At 43.2% G+C, this 19,702-nt stretch overlaps 1 protein-coding gene across 6 annotated transcripts in view; it reads left to right on the plus strand.

The window, feature by feature from the left end:
* The window catches only part of LOC131281205 (ADP-ribosylation factor 6), a 28,920-nt gene extending 10,138 nt beyond the window's left edge, over nucleotides 1-18,782 (plus strand). For all 6 annotated transcript variants that reach the window (XM_058310465.1, XM_058310466.1, XM_058310468.1 and 3 more), the window contains exons 3-6: nucleotides 17,014-17,351; nucleotides 17,464-17,619; nucleotides 17,695-17,841; nucleotides 18,386-18,782. In XM_058310465.1, the coding sequence (XP_058166448.1) occupies nucleotides 17,270-17,351; nucleotides 17,464-17,619; nucleotides 17,695-17,841; nucleotides 18,386-18,528 (528 nt within the window). In that variant the 5' untranslated portion in view covers nucleotides 17,014-17,269 and the 3' untranslated portion in view covers nucleotides 18,529-18,782. The remainder of the gene's footprint in view (nucleotides 1-17,013; nucleotides 17,352-17,463; nucleotides 17,620-17,694; nucleotides 17,842-18,385) is intronic.
* Nucleotides 18,783-19,702: the final 920 nt, after the last annotated feature.

Genomic DNA, 19,702 nt, shown 5'->3' on the forward strand with positions numbered 1-19,702 from the left:
CAGTAGATCCATTCCAGGTGGCGTTGGATAAACTGGACCAATATTTTGCACCGAAGCATCATGAGTCAATGGAGCGACATATTTTTTGGACCTTGAGACCGGAATCAAACGAGAATTTGGAAAAGTTCATGCTTAGGGCGCGAGAACAAGCATATAAATGCAACTTCGGAAGGTCATTACAGGAGAGTCGGGACATCAGCGTAATCGACAAGATTATATTGTTGGCCCCGACAGATCTGAAAGAGAGACTGCTCCAAAAGGGATCCTTAGAACTGGACGAGGTATTTAAGATGGTTGCGGCTCATCAGGCTGTTAAATTTCAGGCCAGCCACATGACGGCAACGGAATACGCAGCAGCCCCAGGACCAAGTGGGCTAAATAGACAGGGGACCGAAGTAAACCAGCTTCAAAACTCGTCTCGACCGCGAGTCGAATGCAGTCGTTGTGGATACCATGGCCATGTTTCATACGATCCAAAATGCCCGGCCAGAGACAAAGAATGTAAATTATGTAAGCGGAAAGGTCATTTCGCAACGAAATGCAAAACGGCTGGTGCAAAGGGGTCTCCTTTCACTCGGAGTTTGCTTTCCGATAGAACAAAGAAACCTCCTCAACGTCCATACAAAGTCCGGAGGATCGAAGAAGAAGAGACAGGAGGCAAACAAGAACAAGAACCTCAGCAAAGTTTTATATTTGCAATCGGAGATGGAGATGAGTTTATTTGGGTGAAAATCGGAGGAGTAATGACCCAAGTATTAATAGACTCGGGTTGTAACAAAAACATCATAGACGACAAGACGTGGGAGCGCTTGAAAGCCCAAGGAGCCAGCATTAGGAATCCCACAACGGAAGTAGATCACCAGTTCCGTGCATATGGGAACCAAGCCCTACCATTGGAAGTCCTCGGTATGTTCGACTCAACAATCGAAATCGAGAACGACAACCACCGTACTAGTGAGGGAGCACGATTCTACGTGGTTAAAAATGGTAGCCAGGCACTCCTTGGGAAGGAAACCGCTAGGCTACTAAACGTGCTCCGATTGGGACCTCCGAAGGAAGCTGAGGAACGAACGCTCCAAATTGCGGCTAGAAGAACATTTCCCAAAATTAAAGGAATCAAACTGTGTATCCCCATCGACAAGTCGATAACCCCAATCGCCCAACACGCTAGGAGGCCTCCTCTAGCATTGCTGAACCGCATAGCCGAGAAACTCGACCACCTGGAGAAAACAGGAATCATAGAGAAGGTCGAGAGTTATAGTGACTGGGTATCCCCACTAGTGGTTATAATTAAAGACAACGGAGACCTGAGACTATGTGTGGATATGCGGATGGCGAACAAGGCCGTCAAACGGGAACACCACTTAATGCCAACGATTGACGATTTCTTACCAAGGCTCAAGTCTGCCAAAATTTTTTCGAGACTAGATATCAAGGATGCGTTTCATCAGATAGAATTGGACGAGTCGAGCCGACATATTACCACCTTTATTACGCACCGAGGAATGTATCGCTATAAAAGGCTAATGTTCGGAATTAGCTGTGCGCCGGAAATGTTTCAGAAGATCATGGAGCAGTTATTGGCGACTTGTGAGAACGTGATAAATTTTATCGACGACATTTTCGTTTTTGGGGAGAACGAAGAAGAGCACAACCGTTGCCTGCAGAAAGTGCTAGCCGTTTTGAAAAACCGGAACGTTCTTCTTAATACGGATAAATGTCTTTTTAGAGTCACTGAGGTGAAGTTTTTAGGACACCAAATTTCGGATCAAGGAATTTGTCCAGCGGACGATAAGATCTCGGCCCTGAAAGCTTTTAGACCACCCAAAGATGCCGAAGAGCTAAGGAGTTTTCTGGGCATGGTTACGTACGTAGGAAGATTTCTGCCAAATTTGGGAACAGTATCGGCACCACTCCGTGAACTAACCCGACAGGGAACACCATTTCAATGGAATAAGGTCCACAATGAATGCTTCGAGAGACTTAAAAGCATGATCACCGCCGCGAAGCATCTGAAATTTTTTGATAACACATTACGAACAAGAGTCATCGCCGATGCTTCTCCGATTGCGATGGGAGCAGTGCTGATCCAATTCAAGAATCAAAACAGTGACGAAGATCCACGGGTAATTTCATATGCTAGCAAGAGTCTTTCTGCCACGGAACAGCGCTACTGCCAAACAGAAAAGGAAGCTTTGGCTCTCGTGTGGGCCGTAGAAAGATTTGCTACATATTTGATCGGTCGCAAGTTTGAATTGGAAACAGACCACAAACCATTAGAGAAGATTTTCTCCTCGACATCAAGACCATGTCCGAGGATAGAACGCTGGGTTCTGCGCTTACAATCCTTCAACTATGAGGTAAAATATCGGAAGGGTTCAAGCAATATTGCCGACCCGCTGTCTCGGTTAACTGATCATCTACCAGCCGAACCCGATAACAAGAATCACCACGAGAAGTTTTTGGTATTGGCAATTTTGGAATCAGCTGCTATCGACATCAGCGAAATCGAAGAAGAGTCAAGGAAGGACATCGAGCTCACATTAGTCAGAGATAGTTTACGCAGCGGAACGTGGACGAACATCGAAACTAAACTGTATGAACCATTTCAGGGAGAACTCGGTGTCGTCGAAGACTTAGTAGTACGTGGGAATAAAATGGTAATTCCAAAAAGCCTGCGGAAGCGCTTCCTTCAGCTGGCACATGAAGGACACCCAGGGGAATCGGCGATGAAACGGAGACTTCGCGAAAGAGTATGGTGGCCAGGAATGGACAAAGAGACTATCAAGTGGGTAGCAGGGTGCGAAGGATGCCGATTAGTAGGTCTACCCCAAAAACCCGAACCTCTGCGCAGACGACCTTTACCGGAAGAAGCATGGACAGATGTGGCGATTGATTTTCTTGGTCCGTTACCCTCCGGAGAATATATCCTTGTCATCATTGACTACTTCAGCAAGTATAAGGAGATCGAAATCATGACAAGAATTACAGCAAGTGAGACAGTCGACCGTCTACATAAAATTTTTAGGCGGTTAGGATTTCCAAGAACGATTACCCTCGACAACGGGAAACAATTTGTTAGTCGGGAGTTTGGAGACTACTGTAAACAAAAAGGGATCTTCTTGAACCACAGCACCCCATACTGGCCTCAACAGAATGGAGAAGTCGAGCGACAAAACCGTTCGTTATTGAAGCGCCTTCAAATCAGCTGTGCGTTGAAACGGAATTGGCGGCAGGACCTGGACGACTATCTTACAATGTACTATTCTACACCACATTCAGCCACCGGTAAGACTCCAACGGAACTCCTATTAGGTCGCACCATACGAACCAAGATACCCTCACTGAAAGACATCCAATCGGCCCCACCGAACGAAGAGTTTCGTGATCGTGATTGGGTTCAAAAATATCAATCCATCGATCGGGAGAACTCCAGGCGACACGCCAAGGAATCGCTGATTGAAACCGGAGATAAAGTTCTGATGCAAAACCTACAACCTGAAAACAAATTATGCACAACATACATCCCCAAGCAATTCACAGTCTTAAGCAAGGAGGGGACACGAGTGACAGTCCAGAACGACGAAACTGGAAGTGTTTTTCAGCGAAATTCAGCGCATCTTAAGCGTATCGACCACCCGGGTGATCACCCGCCGGTTAATGGACCAGTTATCGAACCCCAAGTCTCATTACCCACACAGAGACACACATCAGAGGATTCATCTACCGAGAGGCCCGGGATGAATGGCAGTACCGATTCGGCTAGACCGAAACGATCAACTCGCCGTCCTTCCAAACTAGACGATTACGTCTAACAGCGGGGCAGAAGGAGAGACAGCACGTCTCGAGAAAAAGGGAGATGTGGCACCCGGTGCAAATGAAGGTGCGATAATCCTACGATAGCGATAACGGATGCTGGATGAAACAAAGGCTCCACAGACAATAGGGCTTGACAGATCGAAGAGCGACAGATGCAGTACCGGTACGGACTGAACCACGTGCGGAACGAACAGACGAGTAGTAAAGAAGTAAAGATAAATAAAGAAACCAATCAAGTGAATTTGATTAACCATAGTGGGTACAACAGTGATAAAAACCCTTTCTAGCAATATAATCGCCTCATAATATCTCTGCACCCGTTCCCATGCCAACGGGGGGTGGTGAGTTGAGGGGAGGAAAGGGTGTTAAACGTCGCAAATTGTGTGCGGTGTGCCACTGAGAGCATGAATGATACGATGCAGGTTAGAAGACGCTTTGAGCCGACTTGGGAAAATATTTGACACTAATTTGACTAAGTTTGCCTGTATATCAACCTCATTTCTTTTTTGGTAAATCAATATAAATTGTTCAGAACACATGGGTCTTCCCCTGGAACACAGCCTTTCCAGATCAAGGGCAATATGTAATTTTACACACCCAACTCAGGGTCAGGGTCAATGCAAAATCTTCCGTTTACTTCAGGCCCGTTTGTAGCGTAGCACCACGCGATCTGGAGGAAGAGATTAGGAAAAAGTAACGCAAACGTGTAAACGAGCAGCGCATAATGTTAATTTATTCCCTTCTGCCCTTCTGGACCACCGGAGGAGCGTCGAAGGGCCGAGGGTTTCCCTTTTCCTTTATTTATGTTTTGTTGTCTAAACATCGAGCTGTGGTCGGAAAATCTGTACACCTTTTTTGTTGTTGTTGATATTTAGCGATATTTTCTCGGTGAGGGGCCACCGGCACACGGTGTTGGTTCGACCGTTGCCTTGGAAATCGTTTGTTATTGGTAACGATTCGGTTCTAATTGCGGTGCTATGCTGGGAATGTGTATAAAAGGTTTCAATTGATTGCGGGAAGAAAACGATCCTGACGGGAAGTAAGCTCACATCAGCACGCCGAAGCACTAAATTTATGGTCGTTTGTCGTTTATGACTGTTCACAATGCGCATTTTCACAGTCGAATTTTGATGCGTGCCACAGAATGGGTGGAAACTTGTTGACTAACCTGCGTCACTGCGTGGAATTTCTGCGGAACGCATGTTTACGCACCGTTTGGACGGTGGAATGTGTTTGAAAATTAGCTACGACTCATATCCTGTTTATATTCGTTACAATATAGTTTCCCTGCTAGGATGATCGAATGGGATGTTATAAGAAAAAAATTTCAATTTAATTGAACACTAGAACTACCCCGAATTTGACACTTAAACTTAACCGCGATTTATCTTCAAAAATAAAAAGAAAATTTTATTTTTAAATACATAAAAATAAATATTCCATTAGATTTTGGTTGAATTGTTTAACCTTAACACTAGAATCCAAAATCCATTTTGACCACAACGCAATTTTCTATTTTAATATCTCGAAAACGGCTGAATATTTTTACAAAAAAAAGGCTTTTAAAAAAATTATAAAAAAAAATCTATAGCTACATCTAAAACAAAAAAAATTTCAGATTTTTCTGTTCTACCAGTTCCTAGAACCAGCTTGACTATCCTTAGAATGCTTTTGGGTGATTTTGACTCCTGTTTCCAAAACGCATTAAAAATCTTCAAAAACAGTGAAGTTATATCGTTTTAAAATAGGAGTAAAAATGAACCCTAAAAAGCATTTGGGTAAGATATATTGCTCTGATATCTATAGCGTTAAGAAATAAGTGTGATTGAAAAAGTACCAAAGAAGGCATTTTGACTGGTCCGGTGGTTCTAGTGTTAAAAAGAGTAAATTATTCAAATAATTTTATTTTAAACAGAAGGATGACGTATCCAGTGTCGGTGGTAGCATTATTGATTTTTCCTTCCGTCTCGATTCGTTGGGTGGGGTGTGGCAGTCTCTTATAGATGTCAACGACCGAATGGCCAACCCCCTCGTTGCACACGTGCACCTCCAAACTAGTCGGCACGAAGCCGTCCGTTTCTTCACGGTCAATGAACACTACACACCGCGCGTTAGGAGGTAGCGTTGTTGTCGCCTAAAGCCACGAGCGACGTCCATATGATGACATTGCGTGCGTGCGAGCGACCGGCGATTCGAACTTGATCGTGAACTCGATAGCGACCAACGTGCATATATTAAACTAACTAACTAACGACGATCGGGCGATTTGTTTGTGTCCCGACGTCTTCGAGACCGCCGGGTTTTACCTCCAACAAGATACCCGGCTTTCTTTCTAAATATTTTAACCTAACGGAGCCCTAAACGGACGAACGCAAAATATGTAAGCCAAGCTAAGCCATTAGTAGGTTCATTAACTGTGCGGGATGTTTTCTTGCAAGCTGCCGAGCAAACATTCTTCATTTGGGTTTGTTTTTGTGCTTGGAGTCGCGTGAATTCCCCCCGATTCATCATGCTGAAGGCCTTGTAGATGATGATGATTCATCAAGAGAGCTGCTGGGTAAAATCTTCGAAGTATGCGTATTTGATGTCATCGACCGATGACTGGTAAAACCGCGTGTTTAAACTCACGTGCCTGAAGTGTTACGAAACGTTTAAGAAAAACGTTGTGACTGTGGATGGAATTTACTTCGTAGGAGGGATAACATAACAAATTGTTTCAGAACAAACTGTTTATACCTCATTAGCTGAACATATGTTTTAAATGTTCACTATTTGGAAAATTAAATATTGTTATTTTTATTCGAGATGTTGAGGTTACTTACGGAAGCGGTAATACATAACGCTTGCAAGAATAAATACGAGCCATTGAATGTTTCAAGGGGATACCCGAGAAACATCTGTTTGTTTCGGATTCTCCCGTAATCTCCTCGAGTATATCTCACTTGGACCGATGAGAGGATCCGCTATAGGAAAATATGCATATCATGACCGCATCCGCGCCGCCAATCTGTTGCGTTCATTGCTTTCTTCCCTTTTGTTTTTAGATTCCCCGTTATAAGTTGCCTTTTGGTCGAATTATGACCGGGTGGGAAATTTTTGCGCCTCAGCTTCCATCGTGTGCATTTGAACCGTTTGACAATTGCGAGGGTATTTTTAACCTTGTTTATCACCGCCCAACGGTCATCTGCAAGGTTTATTTTTATCCCAACTCTTCGCCACCAACGATTTCTCGAGTGCGGCAAGATTTGTGTAACCACTTGCGTTCAATTGGCTTAACTGGGTAAGTGAGTTCGGTGTCCAGAGAAATCACTCAATCACCGCGCAAAGGACACGCGAGGGCCAAACATCATGGAGTGAACGAAATGTATGTGTCCGTCTCAGCTAGATTTAGCTCCAAATCCAGTTAAAGAGAAACTTTAGAAATCCCTCTTTAATCCTCTCTAGATAGAATTGGCAAAACCTTCACCAACCCCATCCGTTTTGTGGGTGATAAGAACATGATTTTATTAACACCCAGCGGACGTTTTTAATTCATCAATACCACTCTACCCTTGTTGGATGCAATTTATCATTAACGTGAAATTACGTTTGCATGATTGTTCTCAGTGAATGAAATATTCAGTTTAATTGACATTTGTTATCCATTTGCATAATTGATGGCGCTCCCATCGCTTGTGACCCAGTTTTCCATGAGACAAACATGTGTCGCCAATTTGAAATTGCTTTCTCGATTAAATGGAGTTCATTCAAATGTTACGAAGGTAATATAAGTAGAAAAATATCAACTAAATATACAGCTTATTAATAATTATGATGCTCTCACTGCTTTTGATTTGAGATAACACAAATATTAGGGGATTTTTCACTCTTTACTCGCGGGCTGCGGAACGAAACATCGCATTTTTGGCTTTCGAGACTAACGTCTGTGTGTGGCATGATCCGAACCAAAAACAAACCCAGCCCAACCAAGAAAACCGGTTCCTTTCTTAGGGCTACGAGCAAAGAAAAATGTAATCCAAAAAATCTAGTCGGACTAGATTTTGCCGTCCGTAGCTCCGAAAGAGAGTCGACCTTTTCACTTCGCTTGACCACTTTCCTCGCCTGGTTTCGAAGGGAATCGGGGAGAACTTTGCGGGGAAGAAAACATTTCTTTCTAGTTTGTCCCATTTTGTCATTGCTCCGGGGGTTTTCTGTGAGGGGTTGTTTTTTTTATTTTGGCGGGAAGGGCTCCCAATGACCGTCTCCACCTTGAAGTCGTTTGAATTATTTCATCCAATCTCTCCCGTTCTCCTGCTCGAATGCCGCCGAAGGGTTCATTTTTGGGTCAAGAGTGACCAACCAAGCATTCCAGGAGGAAAGTAAACAAAGAGTGGAGTGAAATGGCGATGGCCACTGATGCTGCAGTTGGATCCGTGTTTTTTGGAAATTTCAATTCGTTCGAGAGGTAGTAGAAGAAACCCGTCAATCTTTGCCGATCAAATCTGTCGCGTTCGTGCAATTTCAACTTCGCTTGGGCCGTACTTCTCATCGGCTCATTTGAGAAGACGATCAATGGTATTTTTGTGTTCCTTTTTTAAATGCAAATAAAACCGTTATCGCTCTCTGTTTGTTTCGTTTATGTTTACCTCTCTTCCGCTTTAAGTGTTTTATCTTACCGATCGCTTTTGGGAGTTGTTGTTTGGTAAAAGATTTTCGTCTTGTTGAAACCGGACGACGGTGGAGAGGTAACTTTCGGAACCCCGGTCGATCGGCTGAGTGGTTCGAAGGTAATCTCGGGATATGGTATCCAGAGAAGGTAGGAATAGGTTTTTACCGGTCGAGAAGCGGCACATGGCTCGCGAAAAGGAACAGGTTTTTGCCTTCTATGCTCTTCTCCCCCCACTACTGTGTCTTTGGGGGCCGAGGAGAACCATTCCGAAGAAGTAGTTTATTGTGTCTGGAGATTGCAGACACTTCGGGCCTCAACCCTGGTAGAGGACACTACAGTCTTCCTTCCACCAGCGTTCCCTCGAGTTGTATCTTTTTCGCTCATGTGCTGCGCTCAATTTTTCTCCCCCAAAGAGGAGGTCCCCCCGGTGGAATGTGGCTTTCTTTGACGCGACCACCCTTCCCATTTGCTTGTGGTGACCCTTTTTCCAGCCCCCCGGAAGATGTGTATGTCACGGGCTCAAACCGGTTCACTTCGTAGGAGAGAAGGGTGTAAACAACGGAAGGCGGCTGTGTGTGTATGTACGATCACCTGCGACATGAATGGTGCGAAGCTTTCTGGCATGCTCATGAGGGAGCCATATCGGGGATGTACATGTGTATGCTATGGTGTTACGTAGCTACCGTTTTTCCCTATAACATGAATGGTATTTTGTTTCGTTCGGGAAACTAGACGACTTACAACTGGCGTCACAAGAGGATCATATTGGAGAACAAACAAGCGTGTGTGATTTAGTTTTGTTCTTTTGACATCAGTTCCTTTTTCTAAAATCCCCTGGACCAGAGAATCACTTTCAGTTCCTTTTTTCTTTAGGTGAGCTTTTTCCCTCCTTTTAAACTCCTTCTTTTAAACGCTTTTCCGTGTATATTTCCTAGGTGCTGGTAGAATTGCTGGCAATTTATTCAATCTCAATCTTGGTTCATCGGCCAAAAAAGTGGTGCAGGCTGTTTTACACATTCCAACCCCGTACCGGCATTGAACTGGCGCATTTTTCTATTTTCAACCCCTTCCTTCCGTTTCCAAAATTCAACTCTAAACCCCGAGAACGTTTCGTTTGGTTCTTCAACTGTCGTTCGTTTTGTTTTTCGATTCCTGCGTACCGGAACACAAGAAGGGTAGAGAAAATATATGTATTTATGCCAGTAATGATGGATAGTGCTATTAACCTTCGAAGGATTATTTTTGATCTCTTCCATCGATCGCTATCTTTCTGCATCTCATGTTGTTCATTCGGTTGCGGTTTTTGGTCAAGGTATGGGTTAGAATATTTTGTAGCCTCCGATCAATAGTATTATATTTTTGTTAACTTAAAAATATTTTGAACAAAATATGATCGATTTCATATCCACTAATCGAAATGATGGGTATGTATAACTGTCGAAAATGTGATGAATTTAATAAAGAAACCGATGCTCAAACCGATCAAAGTACAACTTGTTGCAGACGCGATCTCCCATTCTTCGCTAGAACTTACTTTGGTAATCGAGCTTTTCGGACGCATCGAATTACCAGATGCTGAACTTCGCTGGCCTTTCCCTCTCTGTAACCGGAAACGAATCGTGTGGTGGTGTGGGTGTTGTTGGTATTGCTATCTCCTCCCGGTTTCTCCTGTGGCCCCTGGCCTCCGATCATTTTTTGTTCCGCACCAGTGGTGAACTAAGTGAATATGAAATTGTTTGGCAACGGAATCGGCTTTATCGCCAGCACTTATGTTTCGGCAATATGCTTGCGTTTTTTTTCCTCCCCCAGTTTATCTAGCGTGTTTGTATGTTGCGCTATGTTTGCCTTTTTTGTTCCTTTGAGGGTGAGAGATAGAGGGAGGGGGGCTTCCATGCGTGGATCCGATGCTTTCTGCTGTGCTGCCAAATGTCGTTTGCGTTGAGCTGATTAATCAACCGTGGCGCGAATCGTTGGCGATAATGTGCTGCTCCGATCGTTGCTCGAGCGAGATCGCTAAGTGCTGTTGGAGTTTGTTGCTTTTTTTTTTTTTGCTACAGTGAACGACAAACGTGTTGGCGTGTTTGGAGCGCGCACACGCATAGAGAAGACGGGAAAGTTCCATTATGTTGGATAAAAATAGTCTTTATTCGGTTGATAAGTTCCTTGTAATGTTACTGTTTAAAGCTTTCTGCATTTGTTATATTAAATGAAACTTCTACGATGGACATATATTTAGAACGATTTAATTTACTGGAAAGAAGAGAGAAGGGGTTATTTAAATGTTTTTCCAAGGACTACGAGGATCATTTTTGCTTACATTTCTTCTTCGGCACACATCCGGCACTTATCATTCCGTTACACATCCGGAATCGGTTTGCTGCCGTGTGGGCGTTACTGGACCGTTACCACTTTATCAGCAGGCTCAGTTCAGGTCCATTCATCTACCACTTATTTCCATCAAATACCAGCGCTTCTCCCACAACATGCTTCTCGCGGACGGATGCTCGTGTCATGTTTGATGTTGGCTTACGCCAAGTGTGAGGGGAAAACGCAATGAAACATTGCATGGATTTCGCACCAAGTCCCTCTCTTTCTCTCTCCTGGTTTTCGCCTGTTGTTAATTAGCTGTTGATATGAGGATGCTAACTCGGAAAAATGGTTTCACATTATCGTTTAACCTGAGTTTAAGCCATCATCGGCTTAGCAATCAAGTTAGATCTATTTAGTAAGTCTCGCATTTAAACGGGTCTAAAAAAATTTGGATGAAATAATATCCTACTTTCGATTAGAGAATTTATTATTCGTTTACTTGAAGCATATATGCAAATAAAAAATTAAATCATCTCTTGTGTCAAAAATCCACCAGCTTTACTTTATTTGCCTTTAAATTGGATGAAATTTGTACCATTTTCCGCGAAGCTCGGTTTCATCCGGACCCCGCACACTGGCCGCTTGTTTGGGAACGGTTTTTGGGTGTCCCCCCGAAGGGCGCCATAGCTCTAACTGCGGCCGGTATTCGTTTATTTCTGTAGATTTCATTATGAATAAATTAGCACCCTTTGCGGGCAAACGTGTGCGAGGTACGGCGGAAGGGCCACGACGACGCCCCAGCCCGAGACTCGTTTCAGCTAATGGTAAAGTAATAAACTCCGGGTGCGCCCCGACAAGATGATACCGCAAGGTAATAAACGTGGTGCCTATCAGTTAATCATCAAGTGCCGAAAAGTAGCTTATCGTAACGCCGCGCAAAAATGAATGCGAAATTAAAGAAATTATGAATGTTGTAAACTTCGGTAAACGCCGGCGGAAGAACAATTCGTTGTGCAAAGTGGTACAGGTTTCCTGTAAAGCAAATTGGTAAACATAATGGACATGCATTTTTGAAGACTCGCTAGCTCTCGTTTAGCTTTGTTCTATTCTTTTGAATTCAGTAATTTTCAGTTTAATTTTGTGTCTTATTATTAGTTATGTATATTAAATCTTTGCTGTACAATTTTTTGTCTGTAATCATTTCTGACAAAATGTGTATAACATATCTTTGATCAAAAAGGAACAGTGAACCAATCATGTTTAAGAGAAAAGGGGCTTGATCAAAAATCAATAGCAATATAACATTGTTTGAAATTAATTTCATTCTTCTGCCTTGTTAATCAATTAAATTTCCTTTTTTTATATTGATATCCAGGGTCCGTTGTTTAATTTTTGTAGCATGGGACGGGAAAACGGATTCTCTGGAGTATGGAATCAAACCAAACCGCAAACCACACAGAGGAACCTTTTAGAATATTGGTAGGAAAAACCACCGACTCGTTTGTCGTGGTCTGTTTCTGGTTTTGGGAGACTTCCGTAACATAATTGAAAATGAAATTGTTTCGCATGCTATATGTATACGAAGCGTATGTAAAACACACACATACACTAAGGTCAAATTATGGTGAATCAAATAAAGTGCGTATTTCGAAATCGAACAATTTAACAAATGTTGCAAGATAAACAAAGAATCTTCACACAAACCATGTTGAAAAATTCTGTTTGTGGATATTTTACATTCTAGCCACACCCAACCAGTTACGGATGATTTCCTTATTCACCGGATATTCTTTCTAGCACCAAAAACGGTTTCGTTCCTTTCAAGCGTTTCGAGCATCAATCGTGAAAATATGGTAAACGTTTGCCCGGTTCACGGCAAACCGAAGAGGCTCTTGTCAAATGTGGGCAAGAGAAGCCTCTTTTCTGAGATAGCACTCGTTTTCTAACGATTTTTGCTCCATCCCCAACCCTTTTCGGAGTATGATTACGGGCTTTCACCCGGGAGGAGAACGTCGTTTCAGTTTTGCTTCTAGTTTCTAGAAGAGTCTTGTTCGTGTTTCGGGAAGGTTTATGATAAGAGGTAAGAAATAGCTAGGCTAGCTATTTGCGATGTTCTCGGAAAAGTCATAGCTGCCGTTCTCTAGTTCGACTAGGCTCAAAAGGTAACAGATGTGGATTAGGTAGGTGCTTTCGAAATATCGAGGCCAGAAATAACGATAAACCCTTTCCAGAATTATTATGCTGAAATCCTGCAAGCAGGAGAAATTGTATGGTTTTTGAATTTGATCAAAGCTTTCGCGCGCTACGAGCTTTTCTTGAATTAAATATTTCTCCATTTCTGTGAAAATCATGTAGTGATCTAACAAATCTTATAAATTCGCACAATGTCTGACCTAGTTAGAATCGATAACATATTTCATCTCGGTACTTTATTCTATCCGTTTACCGTATCGTAATCGTCCAATTAAACCTGAGCTAGATTAGCTTGGACGCAAACATGGCGTAATGCTGCTCAATCCAGCCAGCAACAAGCCTACCATTGTTCGTGTTAACAGCGGAAAACATTTCTAGAAAATGCATGCTGTCTCGTGCCCTAGTATCCAGTTGAACTTCTCTCTGTATGTTCGTAAAGTATTCTCCTTTTTTTTGCTCATTATTGTACGTCGGAATTGGATATGACATAATGTGCTCAGTAAGGGATGGATTGAATTGTCACGAATCACACTCCCGTCAAGCGAATATGGCAAGATGAGACGAGCCGTAGCATCCATATTATTATGCTTTATCACGTGTTCACGTTCATAGGATTCCTCTAAGGGGTGTAAGGGGTGTGTAAGCATCCCCCGACCGAGGGGGAGGGCCCCGGGGTGTTCCAGCATGTCAGACACGATTCCCCATGACGGCTCGATCTGAGACGATCGCGTGAATAATAGCAAAAGCCAGAGAATGGGTGCCGGAAATTAGATTATTCGAATTGATTGGCAGCACAAAAGGCCCGCCTCAGAGACGACCAACAACCACGGGCAACCAAAACAGAACAAGCACACACCATCAGCAGAAGTGTAGAATGTGTAGAGAATATTATGCTTCAAGCGTTATGCTGCTTTACAAGGAGTGCAGAAAGTTTGTGCCCTACTTTCAAATTTTATGGAAATAAGCTAAGGACCATGAAAAGAAGGACAAACTAATTTGATAAAGATGCATAAAATATCGGCATACATTCCCGATGCATGCCTTGCAACTTCAAAGTGACCGGCTTGCAATCGGCACGTTTTGTTCTCATCCCGGACAGAGTCCTCCATAAATTCAAGTTCGCGAACGCGAGTCGTTCCTGAGAAATATATACACCCTCAAATATTGCACGCTTGCTCGTTTTTGGATCTTATTCGTGGGCGCCTTGGGTTTGCGAAGGCCGCTAAAAATGGTTGGATCTGGTCAACGAAGGGTGGGAGGAGCAGAGAGGAGGGAGGGAGGGGGTGTGGTCGAAAATGGGAACGAACGAAACGATGGTGTGCCACTGTCTGACAGTGGTGTGACAGTTTCGAGCGCATGCCATCGTGGGAGAATATTTATGTGAGGTTATCCTGTTCGGTTGTTTTATGCCAATTTTCCTCTCATCCGACAGACACAAACAGGACGTTTGTGCCGATGGTGAATATTTTACATGTTATTTCTGGCACATTCACGAATTGTTTACGTTTTAAATGATGGAATAAAGTGTTTGTAGTTTCCCTTATTTAGCGAAATGTGTGTTACGGGTTTGTCAGGGTTTCACAACGATGGGGCTTTCCAACAGTTGACCAGTTTCCAAATCGTTGTTTCATAATCGACACCAAATTCTAGACACCAACGAAACTTGTTCGGGCTTAAACAGGAAACTCTTGCGACAAAAATGCGACCCACTCCAATTAGTAATTGTTGGGATCTTTTGTTTGAACGATTGTCTGCCATCATCAAACGATTTGTTTCAGCGCTGAACAGAAACACTCAATTAGTTTCTGTGTCTCGATCGTCACGATGCTGGTGTTATTTTCTAATCGGTCATTAAGTTCGTCTTCGAATTGGTCTCTTCTTTTTTTCTGTCTATCTAATCGGTATGGTTGGTTTATTTTGATGGAAAATTCTCCGGGAATGGGACCAATACTGTCATCATTAAGGTGGTCGAAAAGCGACTGTGGTTAAACATAATTAGTTAGCTGAAAAAGTTTACAATTTTTGTGCGGGTATGAAGACGACTGGTTTTAGTTCGGTACTGTTGGGTGTAACTTCTGAATTTGTTCATCCCTCAAAGCATCTCCTAAGTGTATGAGGGTTGATTTTAAATTGATTTGAGAAATTCATTCATGGTTATTGTATAAGCTTCCTGTATTGTTTACAAGTATCTACATGTTATTTCATCGGATCAATCATATGGGATTTCCAACAATTCTTTTCTCGGAAGTTTCCGATTACGACTGCCATAACACACAGTATTATGTACCGGTGGGAAGTACAGTCATTTTTGCTAAGATTCTCGGTACATTTCAGTCGTGAGTGTGATCTGCTACCTTAAGTGTTTCCCGAGACTTCATCCTCGCGGTTTGCTGTCATGTGCGTGCCGTAATCTCTCTCCTCTTGCATCATGCGTGTCATTGGAATTGAAGTGTCAGGTTAATAACACTGCTTCCCTCGCGTAAACGCACGCATCATCCTCACCAAGGGCATTTGATGTATTTTTCCCCCCCGCTTATCGCGTCGGCTTAATTAATAAGCCAGGAAGCGGGTGGCGCTTGCTGGTAGCAAATGCCTAATCTTCTCCGTCATCCAGCGACATTCTGATGCTTACTTACACCACATCACTTCGACACTACTATATATCTGCACGATAAAACTATTTGTGCCACGGACTAGTTTGACGGGGCGTTTTTTCCCTCAACGAGAGTCCATCACTTACATCATCATCAACATCATCGCGGTTATTCCGCAATCGCCGGTATATGTGTGCGGCTCGGACGCGACATGATCGCCATAATTCAGCCATCATTACATCATGTACGTGAGCCAAAACTATCCGGACGGAATGATGAACCCGCTCCCCGACTACCGCGCTACTACTACTTCAGTGAAGGCTACGTGGAAAGCATAAGTTATTGACGTTTATTGACGAGCGTCGCATGCTTTTGCTTCCGCTATTTTTGCCTTGCCTCTCTTCAGCCGGAAGCTGATTGGGAGCGATGCAAAAAATGTGGGCTTGGGAACAATAGTAAATCTCTTCTCCCGGTTCACATCGTTCGCGGCGGACCATTACGAGCTTATGAATGAATTTTAGTATTTTTCCCCTTGAAACTATTGCACCGATTTGTCGAACGAAATTTTTTTTATGCTTGGAAAATGCTTGCTAATAGCTCAAAAAAACCTCTGGATGTGGAAAGGAAAATCGCGTAAAGGCGCTGCTTGTGTTTCGCTTTCGCTAAGCTTTGCCAACTTCCCGTTATCAATAGCCTCATGGCAGCGTACCACATAATTGCTGGTCATATGAGGCCATGAATCAGGTTGATAAACTATGTATTTCCGCACATACTATGCTGGAATAAAAAGAAGGAAAAATGTTTGTGATTTTCGCTCACCCTATCTACACACATTCCTTTGGCTTTGATTAACTCCTTTCCTTCCTTTCTGCCGCCGCCTTAGGAAGAGTTTATGTATTTTTCTTTTACCTTTGTTTCGCTGCGTGTTGTGGATGACGGAGAGCGATTCGCATAGTCGCCTCTCATGACCATGGGCCCTGGTATAAAATATTCTGACAAGTATGTTGTGTAACACCCAGCCAGCCCGCCCCACTGCGGGGTGGGGAATTCGGGCCCTCCCCAGGGGATGGTGTTCGCGAAAATCGCGTTGCCGGTAGAAGTTGTTAACGGAAGTAAATACCATAAACTAGCTTACACCTTAAAGGGGCGGGTGTGAAGAAACCGTATGCCTTTTCTTTGTGAGGAGAGTTTGCTCAACATACCTTTATGAGGTGTGTACAATTAGTATATAATGCTTTGAAAAATTATTCAAAGTGTTTGTTCAACATTATCGAGCAAATTGAAACTAAACCACCAAATTGTTCTGCAATGTTTATAAGTTTTATTGATTGAAGGATCGGTTGTTGTTGTTGTTGCTGCTGCTACTACGCTTATCAATTAGTTAAATCTGTGTTTTTTTCTCTCTCAATTACTGACTCTTGTTTTTATTGTTATTTTCTTTCAACACAGTACTTGGATTCCTTAGGTCTGTTAAATGCGGGATTGCAAACGGAAACATCGGTACAGTAGTAGCAGCTGCGAGAACGATTGAAACCGTGGAACAGGAGGTGGTCCCACAGGAGAGGAAAATCTACCCGTAACCCCAGAGGCGCCCCCCGTCATCATCACCATCATCATCATCATCGTTGCAGCAGCCGCTACAAACACCTCAACAAAGCACGAAAATCAACCCTCACGTCAGCAGCAACCGCCGGCCGCCGCCACCATGGGGAAGCTGCTATCGAAAATTTTCGGCAACAAGGAGATGCGAATCCTGATGCTCGGACTGGACGCGGCGGGAAAAACAAGTGAGTAGTGTGCCACACTACCATCATGGCGTGACTGTGTGGTGGTGCTCTATTGTGTATCGATCAAATTGTTCAACGTATATTTTCTCGCTTCTCCATTGTTTCCCCGCAGCTATACTCTACAAGCTAAAATTAGGTCAATCGGTAACCACAATTCCAACGGTCGGGTTCAACGTCGAAACCGTAACGTATAAGAACGTCAAATTCAACGTGTGGGACGTTGGAGGGCAGGACAAAATTAGACCCCTATGGAGGCACTACTATACTGGTAAGCGCACACGCGAAGATGTTTGCTTCAGTTTTCCTATTTTTAACTTCTTCTTCCATCTTTCCCATCTTACAGGTACGCAAGGATTAATTTTCGTAATAGATTGCGCGGATCGCGATCGGATAGACGAAGCGCGGCAGGAACTGCACCGGATAATAAACGATCGTGAGATGCGGGACGCAATCATATTGATATTTGCGAACAAGCAGGACCTACCAGAAGGTGAGCAGGAGGTGGAAGCATTGTCTGGCGTAAACATACCAACCCGAGCGAAACCAAAAACCTGTTACATATGCCATATAGATAGGCAAACGTGAAGCAACAGGAAGTTGTACCCGGGAACAATAATGCTCCTCCATATAATAGACACGTACCACAGGGAGATTAGATTGCGTTATCATGCACCTTTTATCTAGCCCTGCTTCGTTTTTCTTATTGGAATCCCTTTATTAGCCCCCGAAATATTGGATGACGAGATAAGTCATGGGGTTTTGTGATTTGGCAAATTTACGATGACTGGCGCTTATGTGTACGACGACCCATGTACGGTGATTCAAATACATTTGGTTGTGATGAGGTTTAACTTTTTTCTCTAGCTTTTGATCATCCCGATCAATAATTGGAATACTTAAGACATCAGTTAGTTGCGTAATATAATACTGTAAAAAATTAGAGAAGTATATCAAAGTAATAAATATACCTCTTTATATTTTCGTCATGAATTTTTTTCCGATTTAACCTAACCTGTTTTTTCTTTTCTTTTTAGCAATGAAACCTCACGAAATCCAGGAAAAACTAGGGCTGACGAGGATACGCGACCGGAACTGGTACGTGCAACCCTCCTGTGCCACCACCGGCGACGGTCTGTACGAAGGTCTGACGTGGCTCACCTCCAACCACAAGTTATGAGAGTAATTGTAAACACCACCATTAGCCCAACCGCAGTCGAAGGGGAAAACACACGATACACATTAAACACGTAGATACACACGCTGGCGGGCACACCCGTAAAAGAGCATCCGCATATTTAAATATATACGAAAGGTAGGTTGCATATCCTTTCGCGCCTCCCTTTGCAGGCTCCTCCGTTGATAAACACCGGCCGAGCGTGTTCAACAATATCCAATCATAATAAGTAGATCAAAATAGTGCTAGCGGGAAGAAAATGCATAAGAGTAGGAAGAAAGTGTGGAGAGTACAAAATGCGCTCATCAAACGTGCTCGGAAAGCAGTGGCGGATGAATGGAAAGAGTCTGAAAGCGAAGCTTTCCGTTCTCCGGTGGGTGAGGGTCTCACTTTTCTGTGTGCATAGTGTAACGTTATGCCTAATGCGTGTGTATGATCGAGTGCAGAGGATCATATGGAAGTATAGAGAGTTTAGAAATTATCTCATTCTATAATCTGTCAAATTGGCAAATAAGAATGGGCAGCCGGATGTGGCGGGCGAATGCGATCGAAGTGCAGTCGCGAATGAAAAAAAGAAAAGAAATAGGGGACGTCAAATTAAACAGCGTCCTGACAGCGACCAATCGCATACCGAAATATTGCTATGTCTATAAATATATACATATTTATAGATATATACATAAACGAATGTATGTATTTATGAATAAAGGTAGTATATAATTCTTGTTGGGACATTTCCATCTTGTTAAGGCTTGGAAATAGATGTGCGTGAAGCGCAGACGGTAAGGGTGTACGGCAGGAAATAACCCCGGAACACCGATGCGGGGTTGAAGAACGTTGACAAAGTTAAGAAAAACAACACAACAAAACCGTTGCCCTTACGTAGTGATTACTATTTGCTCTTTCGATAAACAAATACATATTGAACCGTCTTTTCTGCCCGTTGCTGCCTATCCGTAGTAGATTCTTCAATTGGTCATCTCGCAACATGGAATGTATTGTTTCGTTTTGTAAAGTGCAATGCTGTTTATCTTCTGGACTTAGGAATGTTAAAATGATGAGGGCTTACATACTCTACCCACCCCCATTCCCACAGGGACAATAGGAAAAAGCAAGCTCAATGGAAACTCCCTCGATTGATCCTCCTCTCTGTAGCCTCTCTTCCCTGGGGAATCGT

This window comes from Anopheles ziemanni, chromosome 2, assembly GCF_943734765.1.
Source record: "Anopheles ziemanni chromosome 2, idAnoZiCoDA_A2_x.2, whole genome shotgun sequence".
Classification (NCBI taxonomy): domain Eukaryota; kingdom Metazoa; phylum Arthropoda; class Insecta; order Diptera; family Culicidae; genus Anopheles; species Anopheles ziemanni.